The following is a 22,254-nucleotide window of genomic DNA, read 5'->3' on the forward strand; positions in this document are numbered from 1 at the left end:
ATTCTGTGTACCTCATGGTGTACAATAATAACAATTAATTCTACGTAGAAACTTGCTGCTCAATTTTTTCTTCAGTAGACATCTTTATTAAGGGGTATTTGGGTCTTCATCCCTCTGAAATCCCATAAACGTATTTCCTGTTTGTCTGGGATCATGGTGCCCCTTAGGATGGCACACATGAGACTCATAATAATGACAACTGAAACCTGTTCACTTTTGTCATTTTTTCTGAGTTTTACTACTCTACTGCTATAGTAGTGTGTTAATAAGGTGTGGACTACCTGTGCTTTTAGAAGTTTAGGACTTTTGTTTATTAGATTTATGTCTTGCTTTTCTTTCAGCTGTCCAAGAGACAAGAATCTGGCTGAGGAAGAGTGATTGGCCCAAAGTCACCCTGGGAACCCCCAAGGCTAAAGGTAGGCTTGAGCCTGGTTTTCCTTTATCCTAGACTCGGACCATAACTACTACAGTACATTGGCTTTTCCTGCTGTAACTCTTGAAACAGATTCAGCAGTGAACATCTAGGAATCTTCAGCTCTTGCTGGTAAACCATGATATACTAAGTGGACACAAGCTTTTATGCAATGCTACAAGACAGTGATCTTATGATTTTTTGTTTCTGTGATGATTACACGGCCTCAAGTGCTGTGTTAAAAGGATGCAATATTATTTCATGTCAGAAACATCGGTGATTGAATTATAATGAATCATGAATGTTCTCTATCCAGTTGGACAGCATATATATTGGCATTAATAATATATCATATGAATGAAACAAAACGGGAGCTGAATTGTATACAGATATATGTAATAAAAATAAATTGTCTGTGAACTACTTGCAGGGTACGGCTGGTTCAAGAGTAAAATAACCAAAATTACTTGGAAAGAATGACCAGAGAGGTCATTGGCACTTCAATTGGAAGCCAATGCCTTTATTCTAGAAAAGACATCAAGTACTTATGATTGCCAATAATTCTACAATAATTCTAGCCAATTTGTGTAATATGAAAAATAAAATCTATTATAGGCACGGGAATTCATAAAGATGGTTAAAAGAGAAGTTGAGATGGTAGCCTAGATGATGCAATCAAAGCTTTGCCTATTTCTAATATGCCACACAGGAAAATGGGTGAAGCTTTGATTATACTATCATTGCCATCATCTTGACTTTTTTGACTATTGACACGGGTAGCCATGTTTGTAACAATGAGCTTCAGAAGAATGGCCCACAATATCAATTAGACAAATGTTCCCCCCCACTTAAGTCTGATTCCTAGTTCAAATCTTCAGATGTAACTATTATGTATGTGTTATTCATATCACATTAAAGTCTAGTAAATTATACTATTAGAATTACATTTCAATTAGAATGTTTTTAAAATGTGGGGTTTTTTTTGCTCTACAGGAGAAACTAAGGTTAAATAAATTTTAAAATGCATTCTGAAAATCTGGGAGTTTTGCTAACACTGATCCTTAGCTTTATCAGCTCAGGTAAATATAACTCTTTTTCTTTTCTCTCTTGCCATTTTGGGTCGATTGTTTTAAGACTGTCTATGCTATCGGAGGCTGGATATGATATGCAGATGATACATAAACATCAAAATAATGGAAAATTGTTATGGATAACCTTTGAGGAAGTTATGTTGATCGGACAAGATAAGCTGGCAGTTGTGAATTTACATGTTTTTGTTTCATTATAATATATTGTGACTTTCATGTAAAAATGCACCATTGAGCAGGATAATAAATCAAAAGTGATTGGAGGTTCAGCCTCTAAATATTTCCAAGGAATGGAAATGATCTAATACTAATGAAAAATAAATGTCACTAAAGTATCATCAACGTATCATCAATGATGATGATACAATCAAAGTATCATCAAATGAGACTACTTAAGATAAACATCATTTCTCTCCTACTCAAACCACAGTTTCTTATAGCACTGTTCCTTAAATATGTATGTATCTTAGAGAATGTGAATGTGTCTGTGTGTCCCATTGTGACATTACACAGTTTGAAATAGAGCAATTTGTCATTAGCCTCTTTTTGAGCTTACAACTGGATTGTTTCTTAATTAGACTAAGGCAAGAATATATCATGAACCAAAGTTTGCTTGGTATTGTGGCATCCTTATCAATAAGATCTATTTCTCCTCCTTATCAGTGGTCTGCAAGATTTTGTGACACAAATGCTTAAATCTTTTTGAGGTTCAGTATTCTGTTTCAGAATAATGAAATACTGATGAGATTCCTTGAAAAATATCAATTAAATAGTATTAATATGATAGATCTCCTAGATGATTTGGCAGATGGGTAGGGTAATGATATTAAAAAGTTAAAATGGCACCTTAACATGTGGAAAAATGGGACAGACCTTGTATCACTCGGTTACTTCCTGCCCTTTTGGCACCAACTGCCCAAAAATATGTCTGCAGGCTGCCAAAATCGCGTTGACCAATACAACAAACAAACATATGAAATGCAGCTTTGTTAGCTGGGGATTCTGGAATTCTAAATGTTCTACAGCAGTGGTCCCCAACCTTTGGTGGCCCGACTGATGGGGGGAGAGGGAAACCATGCCGCATGAGTTATGGGTGAGCATGCATGTGCGTGCACAGCTCAACTTGCATTAGTGGCTAGCCAGCACGCATGAACATGCGCACACAGCTCGACTTGTGCAAATGAAGCTGCGACACATGCATGTGCACACTGACCCACCACTTGTGCAAGTCAAGCTGTGCATATGCACATGTGCGTTAGACAGAACAGGGGTTGTGGGGAGGACCCCTGTTCTAAGATTCTAAATTTTGTACAAAGTTGTATTAGTGTATAGAAGGCAAAATCAGAAAGTGATTCATGAAATCAGAATCAGAAAGTGATTATATAGTCTCTGTAGCACATATTATTAAAATGTTAAGCTTTTGTCAGCTTCATAACACAAGATGCAATGGAATTGTTAACAGATGCAATTTTTAAATTGGAATTTAAAGTGGGTAGAACAAGAAGTCAAAATGAGGAATGTTGCCATTTTATACTTTTCTTTCTAGCACATATGCAAACAACTTTTTTAACAAAAAAAAACATGCTGCCAAATTATATTATACAGCTGAACTATACTAGGCCAAGTGTTATTGCATTTCTAATAATAACAAATAGTCTTTCTATTTTCTATATGTTTTCATTTTCTGAAGGAAAGCTCTGTGAAAGGCACTCACCTATTAATGTGCTAGAAGAAGAATACTTTTCATTTTGCTGCCCTAAAAAACCACAGCATGAAGGACAAGCTATTCATTGGTTCTATAAAGGAAAAAAAGGAGAAAAAGTGCAAATTCATGGAGATAGCAGAATTGATTTGAATGGGTCTAATTTGCGATTTTGGCCAATTTTACTGAATGATACTGGAATCTATCAATGCGGTATCGGGTAGGTGCACTGTATACATAGATAAAATAATCGTATGTTTAAGAAGAAAGTAATGTCAGTGGTAAAATTCAAAAATTTTTCCTACCGGTTCTGTGGGCATGACTTGGTGGGTGTGGCTTGGTGGTCATGTGACCGGGTGGGCGTGGCTGCACAACTGATTCACACACAATGTAAAAGCAACTGAACTTCACACAAAATGCCTCCTGCAACAAACAGGACCCCACAGAGTCACGGAGAGCTCAAAAACCAACTATCACATTTAACACAAAAATAACACAACTGACTCACACACAATGCAAAAGGAGCTGGACTTCACACAAAATGGCCCCTACAACAAGCAGGAAGCTCACAGACAATCAGGCACAGCTGATTGTCACACAGCTGATCAGTAGTAAAAAATGTTTTAAAAAGTAAAAAAAAAGTCCTAGTGATTGCAGGCACAGCTGATTGTCACATAGCTGATCGTCAGAAGTTAAAAAAAAAACTTTTTAAAGCATTTTTTTTACTACCAGTTTGAGTGAACAGTAGCATTTTTTTACTACCAGTTTGGGCAAACCGGCCCAAACCGGTAGCATTCCACCCCTGAGTTATGTGCATATTTGTCTCTGTTCTCCAAAGTTATGGTCTATCCTCAGTTTCCTAGATGTCACCTGTGTCAATTTGTGGCCAGTTAGCTGAGAAATGGCCACAAGTTTGCCAAGCTAGAGGAGAAGTCTTTAAAATGGCAGCTGGGTGTCCCTGCAGGTCACATGGCTGAGTATCTAGTAGCAGCAGAATAGTGGTGAAGATGTCAGCTGGTGATTAAACTCTGGTGGTGAGAAAAGTAGAAATGAGATTTTCAGCAAGTCAGAGCGTATTCTTTTGACCAACTATTTAAACTTTTCTAAAAACCATTTAAGAATAATTTATTTTATTAATTTGAAAATTACATGGTAAATTCCTTATTACTAGAGAATAAAAAGTTGTGTAATAAAAAGTAGTTAACTGAATATATTTCTATTTTGCATACATTGGCAAACATTTATGTTCCAATTCTTCAAATAACAATTTAAAAACCACAGTTTAAGACTATTTATTAGTTTAAAGTATAGGTTCATATGTTACACCAGAGGTGGGTTGCTCCCAGTGTGGCCCAGTTCGGCCGAACCCGTAGTGATGGTGATGGGAGGCTCCACCCATCTGCCCAGATGCTTTTGCGCACACACAGAAGCGTTGCACACAGGAGCACGAGTGAACCGGTAGTAAACCAGTTAGCAACCCACCATTGCGCTACATAGGTTGTCCAAAAAAGAAAAAGTTGTCTTGTTGTTACCAAGTCTGAGTTCCCTCATAATATTAATTTAGCATTATCAGAAGGATCAAACCTTAGTAATTAAAACAAATGGGAGGAGAACTCCATATGTTCCAAGATAGTTGAACATTAATATTGTGCTATCTAAAGAACTATTCCAATATAGCTAACCTTGTTGTTATCATGTGCTGAAAGGGCTCGTGCACACACAAGGGAGGGAGGGAGAGGGGGAGGGAAGAGAGAAAGAGAGAGAGAAAGACGTTGTGTATTTTAAGAGTGAAATATGTCTCTGAAAGTCCTGAAAGTAGTTTTGCCATTTTGCTCATCAACTCATAGAGGGGAGGGAGGGAGAGAGGGAGGGAGAGAGGGGGGAAGAGAGAGAGGGAGGGAAAGAGAAAGACAGAGGGGAAGAGAGAGAGAGAGAGACAGAGGGACAAAGAGTTATAGGGAGGGAAAGAGAGAGAGAAATAGAGAGAGGGAGGGGGGAAAGAGAGAAAGAGAAAGACAGAGAAAGAGAGGGAGGGAGGGAAAGAGAGAGGGTGAGAGAGAGGTAGAGAGAGAGAAGTGAAGAACATTTTTACAGAACTATAAATACATTGAGGCCTTTGAGGTGAGTGGCAAGTGGAGGCGAGGCTGGGTGTGGCAAGAGGTGGCTGGGAGGGGAGGGTTAGGTAAGGCTGGGCATTGCAAATAATTTAACAACCAGTTCTCTGCCCTAATGAACAGCTGTATAGGTTTGGCTAGGGGAGGGGGTTCATGTGACTGGGTGGGAGTGATTGATGTAGAGTTGGCCATGTCCACCCAGGATTTGTGGCTTCTGGTATTTTCCTTTTCTGTGGGAAACAGGTACAAATTGCTCTTTGAGTGTTTTAAGGTTGCAGACCCCTGTGCTAGTGTATCTCCAGGCATTTAGGCTTTAGATCAAAAGCAATTGTTTGATATGCGTCCAGTTTCCAAATCAGTATCAATTGTCTTTTTTTCAAGATCACTGTAATATGATCTGCAAAAGATATTCCTGTTAGAATCTTAGCTGCTACACTTTATCCCAGTACTGAACTTAGAATATGAAATTAATTTAATTTTTAGATTGCCCTATTCCTAAATGACTCTTGGACAACTTACAACTAAAAAAAAAACAGTGAATAGAAGGTAAAATTGACTTGAGAGGCAAAATGCCAGAGGAAAATCAAAACAAATAAGACCAGAAAACCAAACCAAAACAAAATGGCATCTGTAAAATCAACTGTCACCAAGGCCTGGGAGAGTAACCACCTCTTTAGCAATTTTCTAAGTGACATAAGCTTGGGAACCACAAAAATCTATGGGAGGAAGCTAATTCCAGAGGTCAGGAATTCCAGCATAGCAGTTGCCAAATGACATTCTTTAACTGAAAGGATTTGGGAGACACCCACCCTGCTGGATCAAATTAGATGGCAGGGATGACAGGAAACAAGCAGTACCTCAGATAGCCAGGCCCTATGCCATAAATGACTAAATGTGATAACCAGGACCTTGAATTAGAAATAGCAATAGCACTTAGACTTATATACCACTTTAGAGAGCTTTATAGACCTTTATAGGTTTACAGAGTCAGCAAAGTCCCCCCAACAATTTTGGGTCCTCATTTTACCCACCTCAGAAGGATGGAATGCTGAGTCAGCCTTGAGCCTGATGAGATTTGAACTGCCAAATTGCAGGCAGCGGCAGTCAGCAGAAGTAGCCTGCAGTACTACACTCTAACTACTGCACCATCTCGATGTCCTGACCATTGGAACTTGTGAAACACCAATTTTGGACCTGCTGTAGTTTCCAGATAGTTTTCAAGGTAGCCTCATGTAGAGCACATTACTGTAATCCTATTGAGGTAACTACTGTACAAACAATGATATATAGGATCTCCCAATGCAGGAAGGGGCAGAATTAGTGCACTAGATATATCTGTGGAAAGAATTAATGTCAATTTCATCTTCCATCTGCTCTTTTAGCAGTCACTGAAAGCTCAAGAGGTCCCTTAAGATTATGTCCAAATCTGAATCGAGAAATGATAATGAGGAGTCAAATTTTGTATTTTCAAAAACAACCCCACTTGGAGTGTTCAGATAACGGTAGTATACACAGGAAGTGATTAAAAAATAAATACCTAAAGTCCTACTGTTGTCCCCAATTTGGGTCTGAGCCTGGTGCCGAAGCCAATGATGGATGCCAGATATGAGATTCTTATTGCTTTTTATTGGAGTACTCCAAGGAAAAGGGTTCCTGGTCAAAAGGCCAAGCACCAAGAACAAAGGATTAAGTAAGCTTTATACATTTTCACTAAAGGAGAAGGCAGGACAAGGTGAGATAACAAGAAATATCATCTAATAAACCATCGACCATGGTATCCTTCTGCGACGACTGCGGGAGGTGGGGGTGGGCGGCACTGTTTTACAGTGGTTCTCCTCCTACCTCTCGGACAGGTCGCAGTCGGTGTTGGTGGGGAGGGAGAGATCGTCCCCGAGGCCCCTAACCTGTGGGGTGCCGCAGGGCTCGGTCCTGTCCCCCCTGCTATTTAACATATACATGAAACCGCTGGGCGAGATCATTCGGAGGCACGGGATTAAGTACCACCAATATGCAGACGATACACAGCTGTATCTGTCCGCCCCGTGCCAACTCAATGAAGCGGTGGACGTGATGAACCGGGGCCTTGAGGCTGTTAAAGACTGGATGAGAGCTAACAAACTGGTGCTCAACCCGGAAAAGACTGAGTGGCTGTTGTGTTTTCCTCCCAAAAATTCGGCTAACGTTCCATCAATCAGGCTGGGGGGGCAAAATTTATACCCCTCAGACAGGGTCCACAACTTGGGAGTCCTCCTGGATCCACAGCTGAGTTTTGACCACCATTTGTCGGCTGTGACCAGGGGGGCATTTGCCCAGGTTCGCCTGGTGCGCCAGTTGCGGCCCTACCTGAACCGGGAGGCTCTCACAACAGTCACTCGAGCCCTTGTGATCTCTAGGCTGGAATACTGCAATGTGCTCTACATGGGGCTGCCCTTGAAGAGCATCCGGCGACTTCAGCTAGTTCAGAACGCGGCCGCGCGAGTGATCATGGGCGCACCACGGTTCGCCCATATAACACCGATCCTCTGTGAGCTGCGCTGGCTACCTGTTGATCGTCGGGTGCAGTTCAAGGTCTTACTTACCACCTATAAAGCGCTCCATGGTAGTGGATCTGGCTATCTGAGAGACCGCCTCCTGCCAATTACCTCCCTGCGTCCCATCAGATCGCACAGGGTAGGCCTCCTCCGAATTCCATCCGCCAGTCAGTGCCGACTGGCGACTACGCGGAGGAGAGCCTTCTCAGTTGCAGCTCCGACGCTATGGAACAACCTCCCCGTGGAGATCCGTACCCTCACCACAGTCCAGGCCTTCCGCACAGCCCTCAAGATCTGGCTATCCCGTCAGGCCTGGGGATAGGATTTATTCTCACCCCGCCCGAATGTTGAGTGAATGTTGTGTTTTTATGGTTAATTTTTTTATTCACATTTTTTTTCTTTTAAGTCTTGTCTTGCACTCCCTTCCCCCCATTGTTGTAAGCCGCCCTGAGTCCCCTCAGGGAAAAGGGCGGCATATAAATGCTCATATAAATGCTCATTAAAATCTAAAAAATCTAAATTTTAGTAATAATTCTACAATTCGTTCTATTGGTCTCTAGTTGTCCTTATTCCTAAACTTTGGCTAATGATGCCCCAGGAGTTATCTAATACACATTTCATTTGCTACATGCCATCCCTAACTTTTAGCTGATGCCTGCAAGTTGCCTAACTACCCATAATTGCTACAAACTTTACACATGCATATTTCCTGTTGATAAGCGTTCTTTGTTCTTGCCAGACAGACCCCCAGGATTAGTCTTCCTGATTTACTTTCAAGTATGTGCCATGACCTTGTTTTAGCAGCCAATCCATCTTTCTTCTCCAAAAAATAGAGCAACTTATCTCAGAGAAAGCATTTTGGGAGACTACCATGGTTTCCTAACCTTCCAGGACAAGCCCCTTCACCCAAACTTTTCTCATGACATCCTCTTGGACTGAGGAGAATTAATAGAACTTTTTAATTTGAAATCTCAGTTTATTCCTCCTTTCTCAGTCATTGGCCTATGCCTAAAAATCTGTTTAGAGCTTCCAAAATCTTTCAGAATTTGCTGAAAAAGAAAGATAGTCAAAGTCTTCTGGATTTCATCATCATCTTGGTTTAACCAGTCTTTAAAACTTTAGAGCATTAAATATAATATAAGCTTTGAATATAATATCAGTGAACTCTGTGGCAGAGCACAAATACATAATAACCCTGTTGCTTCAGAAATTGTGGTTTGTTTGTTCCATTTTCTTAGCTCCAAAGGTAATAGCACAGTTCTCAGCCCCAATGTGTGTGTATAACAGGAAGGGTATTGCAAAGTAATTTTTTCTCAGCACGTCTATAACAGGAAGAATGTTACAAAAATTATGAGTAAGTCTATTTGTCACTTAAATGATACAAACATTTACACTGCTATGATTTACATAGATATTTCAGCAATTTTAAAAAAAGGATGATTTCAACCTTTTATTGTTTTAAAGTGAAATTTCCAAATTGATGCCATTTGTAACCTCATTTTGGCTTCCCCACTGACTTTGCTTGTTGGAGACCAGCAGTGAAGGTTACAAATAGTGATCTCATGTCTGTGGGATGCTTCAACCTCATAATTCTGAGCTTGTCACCAAGTTCCTGAACTGTGATTATATGATCATAGGGATGTGTGACAGCTACAAATATGGGGACCAGTCTTAAATTTCATTCAGCAGCATCATAACTTTGAATAGTCACTGAACAAGTGGTCATTAAGCTAGGATTATCCACAACAAAATTTTAAAATGAATAGGTATACATCTTTGTGTGTGTGTGTGTGTGTGTGTGTGTATTTGTCTAGCTCAACTGTGATTATACAGAGTTATAATATAATAGCAGAGTTGGAAGGAACCTTGGAGGTCCTCTAGTCCAACCCCCTGCCTAGGCAGGAAACCCTATACCATTTCAGACAGGTAGCTATCCAACATCTTCTTAAAGACTTGCAGTGTTGGGGCATTCACAACTTCTGGAGGCAAGCAGTTCCACTGATTAATTGTTCTAACTGTCAGGAAATTTCTCCTCAGTTCTAAGTTGCTTCTTTCCTTGATTAGTTTCCACCCTTTGCTTCTTGTTGTACCCTCTGGTGCTTTGGAGAATAGTTTGACTCCCTCTTCTTTGTGGCAACTCCTGAGATATTGGAACATTGCTATAATGTCTCCCCTAGTCCTTCTTTCTCTTAAACTAGACATACCCAGTTCCTGCAACTGTTCTTCATATGTTTTAGTCTCCAGTCCCCTAATCATTGTTGTTGCTCTTCTCTGCACTCTTTCCAGAGTCTCCACATCTTTTCTACATTGTGGCGACCAGAACTGAATGCAATATTCCAAGTGTGGCCTTACCAAGGCATTATAAAGTTGTATTAACACTTCACGTGATCTTGATTCTATCCCTCTATTTATGCAGCCTAGAACTGTGTTGGCTTTTTAAGCTGCTGCTGCTGCACACTGTTGGCTCATATTTAAATAGTTGTCCACTAGGACTCCAAGATCCCTTTCACAGTTTCTACTACTGAGCAAGTTACCACCTATACTGTACCTGTGCATTTCATTTTTGTTGCCTAAATGTAGAACCTTACTCTTTTCACCATTGAATTTCATTTTATTAGATAGTGCCCAATGTTCAAGTTTGTCAAGATCCTTCTGTATCTTGAGCCTATCTTCTGGAGTGTTGGCTATTTCTGCCAACTTGGTGTCATCTGCAAATTTGACGAGTTCCCCATTTATTACCTCATCCAAATCATTGATGAAGATGTTGAAGAGTATTGGGCCTAAAACAGAGCCTTGGGGTACTCTACTGTGTACTTCCCTCCATGTAGATGCAGTTCCATTGAGGACTACACATTGAGTGCGTTTGGTCAGCCAGTTATGAATCCATCTGGTAGTAATGCTGTCTAACCCACATTCTTCTACTATCTAGTAGTAGGTTATGGTCTACCTTATCAAATGCCTTACTGAAGTCCAAGTAAACTATATCGATGGCATTCCTCTGGTCCACTAATTTTGTCACATTATCAAAGAATGCAATAAGATTAGTCTTGCAAGATCTGTTTTTGACAAACCAATGTTGGCTTTTGGTTATTACTTTGTTTGCTTCTAGGTGTTCACTAATTCGTTGCTTGATTATTTTATAAATTACAACAAGAGAATGAAGGAAAAAAGAAGGCATACTTGTATCAATCAACATGGATGCTAATTTGGTCCGACTTTTCTTACCCTAGTTTGTTTTGCTATGCTAAATAGCACTTCTGAGTGAGGTTGACTTGATCCTGATGGTAAACAAGCAAAGTAGTACTGTAGCTATGATTGGCAGTCTAGTTCAGCCATTGAAATAGTTTTATCCAAGTTTTAAGCACGTATTTAAAGTATGGGCCAAACTAAAAAATATGGACATGTTCTTAAACTTTTGACACCTATATCCTTAATTTTTTTCACATGGGTTTCATAAGTTTATTTTTGATAATATGAAGAGGTTGGATGTATATCTCCACCTTGAAACAACTATTCTGCTTTATATGTCACATTTCTTGTCCCCATGCAGAAATGGAACCTGGGAGGGATCCCCTAAGGAATGGTCCTTAAATGTCATCAAGAGAAATAAAAGCAATTGTTTCACGGAAGAGCATTTGCTTACTGGAAGAGATGGAATAATTGGGACAAGCTATCCTTTCACATGCAGTAGTACAAATAGTGCAAATGTTATCAGCATAACCTGGTATAAGGTACTTTTAAAATACTTTCTTGTCTATAGAAGAAATAGTTTATAATCATGAAGATGGAGATAATTTACCGCAATGAAAATTGTCATTCACAGCATTCATAGACTGGAACAACAACAAAAATACAAATGACCCTATAAGTTGTGTTGTATACTGAAAGAAAGTCCTCGCAGTTACGAATGACAGCTCGGTAGCAGCCAGGCGCGTCTTAGCCAATCAGACGCGCCTGTCAGTTGCCGAGCTGCTGGTATATAATAGGCAGGCTCTTCCAACTGTCAACTGATTCTTCAACTGGCAGCCGAACATACCAGTCTACCTGGAACTGCTTCGCTGCTTCTTCTCCACAGACTACCGGTCTAATCTTTGTTACAATTGTTTCTACTGTGCTCACAGCCGGTCTTCCTTATATACTTTGTTAATAGTTACTGTTATATTAAATTGGTTACAGCGTTACTGAACCAGAGCCTCTGTCTTCATTCTTAAGTTACAATAAGTTGCAAACAACATTGTCCTCCTCTTTGTTTAATGGTCCTGGTGGCTATGAGTACAGCATAACAATGTTCAGGAGAGGTCATCACCTATAGAGATAGTATAGAATCTTCCAGACAATACTAAATTCTGCATCATTTGGATAGTAGTTCATGAACCTTTCATTGTAGTGATGCTTTCTCTGATATAAACATTTCCAATCTGCTTGTAGAATTGGTTTACAAAGAGAGGACTTTTGTCAACCACTATCCATTTGAGCAGTTACACACTTATTCAAAAAACTCTGAATGTAGCTAAAGTTCATATCTTTGTTTCCATGAATGGTGGAAATAAATACATCAAGAAGCCTAGCCTGAAGCTGATCAGTGTTTTAAATTTCACTGCCAGTGTCTTCTACGGTTGGGTGGCAACTCCTAGTCAACCTATCTGTTGTTGAAAAATAATTCCTTTTTAAATAAACCTTTCTTTCTTTAAATGTCTCTTGAACATAAATTTGTATAAGGGGAGTATTTTATTAATGTTTACAGATGGTTTAATTTGTTAATTCCATAAATGCTGCTTTAAAATACAAACTTCAGTTGGTAATGCATTGTAGTAATAACTACATATTTCACTAAAAAAAATAATGAATATTAACATAGGAAGGTTGTTTCTGCATTGCACTCATTCTCTTAAAATGTTATTGTATTCTCCTGGAGTGGATTTAAAGAATTGATTTTAAAATAGATTAGGATAGAATAACAGAGTTGGAAAGGACCTTGGAGGTCTTCTAGTCCAGCCTAGGCAGGAAACCCTAGACCACTTCAGACAAATAGTTATCCAACATCTTCTTAAAAACTTCCAGTGTTGGAGCATTCATAACTTCCTTTTTAAAGCAACTAATTCCAATTTAAAGCAACTAAGTCTGTGGATTTAGTTTAAACATCAACATCTATGCATACTAGTTGTCAACTCTGAAGTGAACCTGGCTGGGGCCATTTTGGAGGCTTCAGGATTGCCACAGTGCAAAGAAGGGATAGGGAGGGGGGATCATAGTTAGATGGGGGTTTGTAGCCAAAACAAAATAGTTTCCTGTGGGAACCAAGGACATTTCAACAGGTGGCTGGAGTGAGCAGGAGCATAGTAGACAGGCAACCAGCCAGTGCCTTGATTGGACAATGTGACTGATTGTTTGGGGAAAGGAGAATCTTTCACTTTTTAATCAGGCGGGAAATTTCAGAGTTGGTTTTCACCAGTTTGTGCCAATATGATATCTCCAATAAAATTGTTCTTTGAGGAACTTTTCTGCCTTGGAGTTCTTCTTTCTTTGGAACTATTACTTGGAATCCTGACACTAGCCTCCTTGGGCTTATTCCCAGGTTAAGAACTCTAAGCTGAATAATTTTTGAATAAAACAAATGAATGCTGAATGCAATCATGTTTATCCAAATGATGCATTTTCCCAATAGGATGGAGAGCTTTATCTTACAATATGTCTTCTTTTTTAAAAAAAAAAGGTTTATAATGAGCCATTTTGTAACATCTTCATTGAAACAGGACTGCATAGAGAATATTAATAAGAAAGGTGAAGAAGAATGGCACATTGATCAGTTAACAGAAAAGGATGGTGGAAAATACACATGTGTAAAAACAATTCTTCATGCAGGAAAGAAATACAACAGCACAAGTACCACCAATTTAAATATTAAAGGTGAGGCTGTGTAAAATTATTAAAGGACTTGGGACCAAAATCAGTGGTGTTCTTGCTCTAGTGTGACAGATTTGAATTTTAATATCTTATGAAATAATGGAAAATTCAAGAAAACACAACTCAGAGAAAGACTTTCTGATCCCCTTATCTTTATGGATTACATTTGCTTAAGCTGTCCACATTTATACATATATTGGCTAGTAATGCAAGCTGTGCTGGATAAAATAGAGGCCCAATAGATGACCGTGTCCATAGATAGGGTCTTCTAACCAGTCTTCTGTACAGCCCTTCATTTTTATCTCCTGCCAGCAGCTGTCTATCAGAAATTATCTCTGCTTCCAGTCCTTCATGCTTGTTGGCTGTGTAACTGGGTGAAGTAAGTCTTATTGCTTGATGTACGTAGTCCTTGACTTGTGACCACAATGGAGTCAGCCCATTATGGTCATGTGAATGTCATAAAATGGGTCACCATGTGATTGGTCCGAATGTTACAACCTTCTTTTGCAGCGGTCATTAAGCAAATGCAATAGTTGTAAAATGAACACAGTGATGAACCCAGCATTCACTATAGGCCATTTGTACTGAAAAATTGAAGTAACTACTGTTTTTTTTATCAAACAAAAATCATAAATCATGGTCATGTGACTATGGGATTCTGCAAATGGTCTTAAATTATGGGTGTCCAAGTTCCCGAAATGTGGTCATGAGACATAGGGGATCAGCTATCAGAACCATGGAGCTGGCTCAAAGTGGCTCATAAGTACCTTTTGGGTGGAGTACGTCATAAGTTTGAATGGCTGCTAAGCTCATATGATGAGAACTCTCTGATGTTAGCTTGCTTGGTCCAATATGCCACTAATATTGCTCTTCTATTATATGCAATGTATCATACTTCTATTTTGAATCTATTAGAAGACCATCATACTGAAAATCATTCTGCTGTACTGGATACTCCTCTCCTTAGAGTGGAAAATTCAGCTATGTAATTCTGAGAATTACAATCCAAAATCATCTTTTTAAAATGAAGAATCATCTTTGATTAAATAGCCAATTCACTTTAAAAAAATTAAAGAAAATGTTTTGGACAACATGTTAGCTATTATCATCACGATGGACTTTAGGAAAATTAGTTTAAGTAATTCTCTTTCCTCTTCTTAAGGTACTGAAGAAAAAGTAACTCCAAAGCTAATTGGACCTGGTCATAATATTTTCAAAACTGAAATAGGTACTTCTCTTTATTATTAATCTATGATGATGTTTGGCTATATTATCAACAAGTGTACCGTTTCAAAAGCTGGCTGTATTAATTGCCTTTAAAATATCATAGATTTTTCTGCACTTGAGCTAGAATGATATTGCTATATTTTATTTTATTAAATATAAACCAAGTAATGGTTGGTTCTTGGTTTATATCTAAATCCAGGCTCTATTCCACAAAGTCTGCACTCCTTCTAGAAGAGTAGAATAAGATGGGAGCATTTAGAACAAGGGTGTCAAACTCGCAGCCCACGGGCCGGATGTGTCACATGCCGGTTCTGCCCCCACCTGGTTTAGCAAATGGGGGAAAAGTCCTGATACATCACATGATGCTGCTGTGCCAATGCAAGTTTGACACCCCTGATTTAGAAGCAAGTAGCTGGCAGGCCTTTGAAAGAATTGTAAAGAGAAATGAAGAGTGATATTTTAATTTAAAGAATGAGTTATTTTTCTTGTCAAAGAGCATATCTGTATCCAGTGACCAGTGAAGTCAATGTTTTTTCTAATTTCCAAATTCTTATTTGTTGTTATTTGTAGTTGTTAAATTATATTAAAATATATCACCAAGTCAGAAATTACAGCAGGTAGGAAATATTCATTGAAGCAAAGCGATTAATCAATGATTTGAAATTTAATTCTGAAGAGGATTAAAAAGGAGAATATTTCTGGATTGTGATTTCTCCCTTGTAATTTTTGTGTCTTTGATTAAAATTATTAATTTTAAATAAATATTTCTATTAGGTAAAGAGGAAATCCTAAATTGCACAGCATTTTTAGGTTATTCGAAGAACTTTGTTGAATTCCCCTATGAACTCTATTGGATTGTGCATGATGACCTTATAGAAACATGTCAGAGTAATAGTTCACTGTGTCAAAAGACAGAACATAAATAGTAAGTACTATTCATAATCAAATATTTTGTACACTTGTTTGATAATTAGACATATAGGTAGTCCTTGACTTATGACCAAAAATTGAGCCCACATTTTTGTTGGTAGGACATTTGTTAAGTGAGTTTTCCTCTACTTTATTACCTTTCTTGTCATGGTCATTAAATGAATCACTGCAGTTGTTAAATGAATAACATGCTTGTTAAATGAATCTGGCTTCCCCATCGATCACATGACTCTTTCAGTGCCGCTGTAGCTTCTAACGATCACTACATGAACATAATTTGAGGACTATTTGTATTTTAAATTTCTTTGGTAAGTTTTGCAATGTGAACTACTATGACTGAGATCCAATATAATAAAACAGCATATTTGTACTATCAATAAATAAATAAATAGCCAGTCCTCTTCTTTGGAGAGGGAATTACAACTGTTTCCTGATTTTTGTCAAATGAAAATTCCATAACATAGGAATGGGATTTTATGGATAGATGAAATTGTTCCTATTTTATTCATTCATAAAATATAAACCAGCAATTTTTAAAAGATGGGAATAAGCTAGTTATTTAAACTAATCTTTATATGCTTTATTTCCCTGACATCTTTCTTCAAATACCTTGCAGATACATTGGAAATGCAATTTCTGGAATTCATGCTATGGATGTTGGAACTTTAAGTAGTCAAAATTTTAAGTAGTAAATAGATATGGAACTTTGAGTTGTCAATAGTATAGAATTCAAAGAGAAAAGTTCAGGATAAAGAAAACAATTTAAGGTATATACTTCTAAGATTAACAAAGTGGTCAACAGAAAAATTTCCCTTCACATACTTGAGAGCTTCCAAAATCCTTCCAGATACATCAAAATGCCTGAAGAATAGAGCAGGACTAACCTTTATGACCGAAGAGCAAATTAATTAATTGAATTCAATAAGCTCTCTTCTTCTGTTTATTTAAAAGTAAAATTCATTAAATTCACTGAGCTTTTCTCCAGAGTAAATGCTTATGGCATTGTTATTCTATCAATTTCCCTTTCTTAACAGTGATGAAAATGGAAAAAAATATGTTATGAAACAACTTTGGTTTAAAGGTGTGAAAGAAAAGAACTTCAATTCTTCATACAAATGCGTCTTTTCTGAAAATGGTTTTGAAGAGCAAACATTTATATTGCAAAAAGGTATTGTATAGTTTAATCTAGTATAAAAATTAACTTGTGAAAATACAGGTGTCTCCATATGACCCAGAAGTCTAAACTGATATGGAGGAAAAATAAATTGTAAAGACTAAAAAGAATTCTTAGAAAGTGGGCAGATAATTTTGAATGTAGCTGATAATAGAACTTGGAAATTAGAAAAGGTAAAGATTTCCCGTACACATATGTGCTAGTTGTTCCCGACTCTAGGGGGCAGTGCTCATCTCCATTCCAAAGCTGAAGAGCCAGCGCTGTCCGAAGACGTCTCTGTGTCACGTGGCCAGCATGACTAAACACCAAAGGAGCACAGAACGCTGTTACCTTCCCACTGAAGTGATTCTTATTTTTCTACTCGCATTTTTACGTGCTTTCAAACTGTTAGGTTGGCAGAAGCTGGGACAAGTAACAGGAGCTCACTCTGTTACATGGCGCTAGGGATTCCAACCTCCGAATTGCTGACCTTTCTGATTGACAAGCTCAGCGTCTTAGCCACTGAGCCATGGTGTCCCCCTACTTGAAAATTATACAAGGCTAATTACTAGTTGAATTCTATTTTAATCTAAATTTGAGTTTTTATAGATGTAATTGTTTGTTTCATAGATAGCAACTTAATGCCCATTGATATCCAAACATTTATGGTATCTCTAGATAATAATCTCATACATTCAGATCCCTCTCCTAAAGCAGGGGTGTCAAACTTGCAGGCTGTGGATCACATATGTCACCGCTGGCCACGCCCAACCCTGGTTTAGTGAAGGGGAAAAAAGTTGTGATACGTCACTTGATGACAACATGATGCTGGGAGCTTGATACCACTGTCCTAATGGAACAAAAACACTTTTTAATGCCATAATGTTTTGGAATTGTCATTTAATATCTTATGAAATTTCAGGAAAACAAATTTCTTTGTACGTAGATTGTAGAGATGACACTGAAATATAATTTTATCTTATTTTATTTATCCATGTATTAAATTATTGTATTTTATTCCAATCTCATTTTAAATTGTATTTTATTCCAATGCCATTTTAAATTGTTTTTATCAGATTTTAGTAATAATTTGTGTTTGGAATTCTGCACTTTGATATGGGTCAGGGCCTAATCAATAAAGTAAACAATTTCTTTGTAAAATGTATTAGCTGCTTGTCTTACCAAATGGTAACTCTGGGCAGCTTGCAATATTAAAAGATAAAACAGCATAATATTTTTGATTCTGTTTTTAAGGATTATTTTACATAAATGAGGCTTTGTAGTGTTCTATGAGAAGGATCTTGAGAGACAGAATGAAAAAATGTGGTCAGAGGAGGGGTGGGCTTCAAAAATTTTAGCAAGGGGTTCTCTGCCTGATGGATAGGTGGGCATGGCCATTGTCGGTGTGGCCTAGTCGGCCTCCTGTACCCTGGTGGGGGGCATTTTTGCCCTCCCTGGGCTCCAGAGGCTTTCCTCGAGCCTCTGGGAGGGCAAAAATGGCCTCCCCAGGCTCTGGAGGCTCTCTGGAGTCCAGAAACGGGGCCATTTCTGGCCTTCCCGATTTTACGGTAGGCCCATTTTTCACCTTCCCTGAGCCTCCACGCGTGCCCTGCACTTACTTGCATCCAAAATGGGCAGCGTGGGGACTCTCTGGGAGGGGCAGGGTAGGCAGGGCCAGCCAGGAGTGGGATTTGGGGGTTTTCCAAACTGCACAGAATCTTAGCTAGAGGTTCTTCCGAACCCCTGCAAACCCCCAGGAGCCCACCCCTGGATAAGAGAGGGCATTGTTGACAGTGGGTGGAGAAAGACACTCAGAAGGGACCATCCCTAGATTAAATTAGCTCATCTGGTCATGTTTCCTGTCTGGTCTCCCTGGAGAGGCTGACTGACTTATGGACAATCTGAAGTCCAGCAACATAAAATTGGCTTGATACATTACTGTATAAAAGGATAATTGGGAATGGATAAAGCCTTCTAAGTATCCCCTAAAAGGGCATTGCACCTTTACATGAATTTGACAACATTTAGTTGCTTCTTTAATGTCAGATACTGATCTTAAGTGAAAGCAAATGGATTTTTTAGTTCTGAATTTGTTGCTTCATTTATATAAGATAATATATATAATATAATAGCAGGTTATGTTAAGGTTACCTAATAATAGATAAAATGTTTCATATCTTCATAATATTTTTCTATTTTAAGAGAGAACAACAAAGCAAAATATTACTACACATATTTCTGTCTCAAAGCATACTAGACAGGCATTTGGCTAGAAAATATTTTAACTTCTTGTGATTATTGGAGAAGCTTGCCTTCCTACGCAATAATCTATTCTTTTCTTTTTTCCTTCCTAGAATCTAATCCAGATTTACCAGTTCATGCCTTTACTACTGGAATGATAATGGCCATAATGTTTTCCTTTATTGCTGTCCTGATGGTGATTCTCTGTGTAATATTCAAGATTGAGCTTGTTTTATTGTTCAGAGATATAACGGGAAAGGATGAAACACTGGGAGGTAAAATGATTGATTTGACTTAATAAAGAACAGCGTTGATTTAAACCCATTAAGTATCAAAGGGGGGAAAAAGAAGAAATTGTAACTTCTTCACTTTTCATTACATTCTGAAAGAAAATAGAAAATAGAAATAGAAATTAGAGTTGTTTTTGAAAATACAGATACATAATTGTTCTACAAGTCTCCAAAATGGGAAATTATTGATTCTGTTCACTCTGTTTCTGCCCTCTTTTGGCTCTGCATTCAATATGAAGTAAACAATGTTTATTTGATTGTTTGATAAATGAAATAAATACAAAACAAATAAATGCTACTTAGCCAACCGTACAAAGAAATAGGAGAGTCTGCCTGAATGTCATTCCTATAAGTAATTATGTCAGAGAAGTATGTTGACTCTGAATTATTTATTTATAGATGGAAAGCTTTATGATGCTTTTGTGTCTTACCTGAAAGACTCTACACCAATATGTGGTGAAGAGAGAAAATTTGCTCTGGAGATACTGCCTAAAACATTAGAAGATCATTTTGGATATAAGCTATGCATTTTTGAACGAGATATTTCCCCTGGAGGAGGTAAGTAGGTGAGATAAATGATCATTGAACATATTGGTAAAATATCTTTTTCTTTTGCTTAAATTTAAAATATACCACAGCCATTTAATTTCCTAGAAATAGCATCACTGAGATTTTATTATATACTGTACAATATGTACTGTTTACACACACAGTATGTGTGTGTGTGTGTGTGTGCGCGCACCCGTTTGCTATAATTTTGGAAAAAAGTGTTGAAATTTTTGGGTTGGTCTTTTGCTCATATCAAAAGCATTGGGATGAATTAAGCAATGATTCTAGATGCGGTCTATGGTTTTTTATGAAAATATTGCAGATAATATCTCCGTCCCTCCCTCCCTTCCTTCCTTCATCCATCTTATCTGAATTTCTCCTAAAGCTCTAAAATGTTCAAATTTGGCTGCTACTGACTGATTTTTATATATTATATATTATATTGTTAAACACACATAAACACACACCTATTTATCTCTGTAACATTTTAAATTTGATATCTGTTTTATATTGCTTTATTTATCAATATGTGCCACACAGAGATGGGCCAGTATATAAATTTGATTAATGAATTAAAATAAAAATGTTAATTCATTAATCATTTTTTTTGCATAAAACGTTAACTAAAATGAGTAAAATGTGAATGAGTGAGGTTACATAGAAATAAAATATAATCTCTTCTACTTACAGCTGTTATTGATGACATCCAATCATCCATTGACAGAAGTCGAAGATTAATTATTATTCTGAGCCGAAACTATGTCTCTGATCAAGTCATGTTCGAGCTAGAGGTTGGACTGCATAAAGCCTTAGTTGAGAAAAAGATCAAAGTCATATTAATAGAATACATGCCAAAAAAATATTTTGATTCTTTGCCCAAGTCTTTGGAACTTCTTTCTTCCAGCCAAGTAGTGAAATGGAAAGAAGAAAAATCACTGCCTTTAAATTCTAAATTTTGGAAAAAGCTTTGCTATGCCATGCCTGCCAAGCCAAATATTTCAGCTGCTTGTCAAGGGGTAATGTTGCGGGAAAGAAGAAAAAGGACAAATGCCTTCTGTATCACTTCTGAGCCATCACTTGTCTGCTAGTAGGTCTTCATCACTGTTGCTTTGGAAGTAAAATACAAGTATGTGCTCACAGACACTTGGAAGCTGCAGAATTGAGGCTGGGGGCTTCAGGTTGTCCAAATCTGTGACTTGGTTTCAATGATATCTTTATATATTGTTTTATTCAATATGTACATTCCATATGGTTGTCCATTTTTTTTACATGGTATGTCAAAATGCCGGACTTCTGCCTTACAGATTTATTTGCAAAGTGGGGAGTCCAAGGTCAATATGTCAAAGAACAATCGTGTTTTCTTTGTATCTGATGGTTGTTTCAACCTTAAATGCAGCAGATGCTGACAAAGAATCAGAAGCCCAAGAGAGACAATCAAAACATTGCAACATCAACGAGAATGATGCATAAAATGCAAGCATTTGTTGAAAGAAGGTTGACTTACCATTTACATTGTCCCCAATTAACAAGAACTATATTTGGAATTCAGCTCTGTTTATGTATGTGAGAGAGAGACATTGGAAAGAAAGACATTGAAGGATACTGTACCTAATACATTTGAATTCATTGGGCCTTGTGTTATTTAACTTGAGCAGGAATCATTGACAATTTTAGTGTTCATCTGGGTATTGCATATAAAAAATACATTTAAAAGAACCAGCTGCAGCAGCAATACTATGTTTTTATAGAAATTTCATGCTGACACTACCCTTAAGGGTCTATGACTGTGAACATAGCATCTGTCTATAACGCTTGAAAGTACTGGTGCATTCCCTGAAGTCCTAATGTTGTCAAAGAGTCCTGAGAATGGCTGCTAGTTGGACCCTGTTGCTGCATAAATATCCCATATGTGCTCTGAAGCTTCCTTTTGCTTTCAAACATGGATATGGAGTGCTGTATAGATCTATCCTCAGGGATGCAGTGGCTCAGTGGCTAAGACACTGAGCTTGTCAATCAGAAAGGTCAGCAGTTTGGCGGTTCGAATCCCTAGAGCTGCGTAACAGAGTGAGTTCTGTTACTTCTCCCAGCTTCTGCCAACCCAGCAGTTCGAAAA

The 22,254-nt window shown here is 37.9% G+C and overlaps 1 protein-coding gene across 1 annotated transcript; it reads left to right on the top strand.

Moving 5' to 3' along the window:
• Positions 1-3,171: 3,171 nt before the first annotated feature.
• IL18R1 (interleukin 18 receptor 1) lies at positions 3,172-22,160 on the top strand. The gene is made up of 8 exons (XM_032226766.1): positions 3,172-3,422; positions 11,398-11,578; positions 13,601-13,754; positions 15,753-15,903; positions 16,943-17,076; positions 19,416-19,577; positions 19,992-20,150; positions 20,832-22,160. Exons 1-8 carry the CDS (start codon positions 3,172-3,174, stop codon positions 21,227-21,229), a joined length of 1,590 nt encoding a protein of 529 aa, XP_032082657.1. The 3' UTR covers positions 21,230-22,160.
• The last annotated feature ends 94 nt before the right edge of the window (positions 22,161-22,254 follow it).

The sequence above is a fragment of the Thamnophis elegans genome, chromosome 11 (assembly GCF_009769535.1).
Source record: "Thamnophis elegans isolate rThaEle1 chromosome 11, rThaEle1.pri, whole genome shotgun sequence".
NCBI lineage: Eukaryota > Metazoa > Chordata > Lepidosauria > Squamata > Colubridae > Thamnophis > Thamnophis elegans.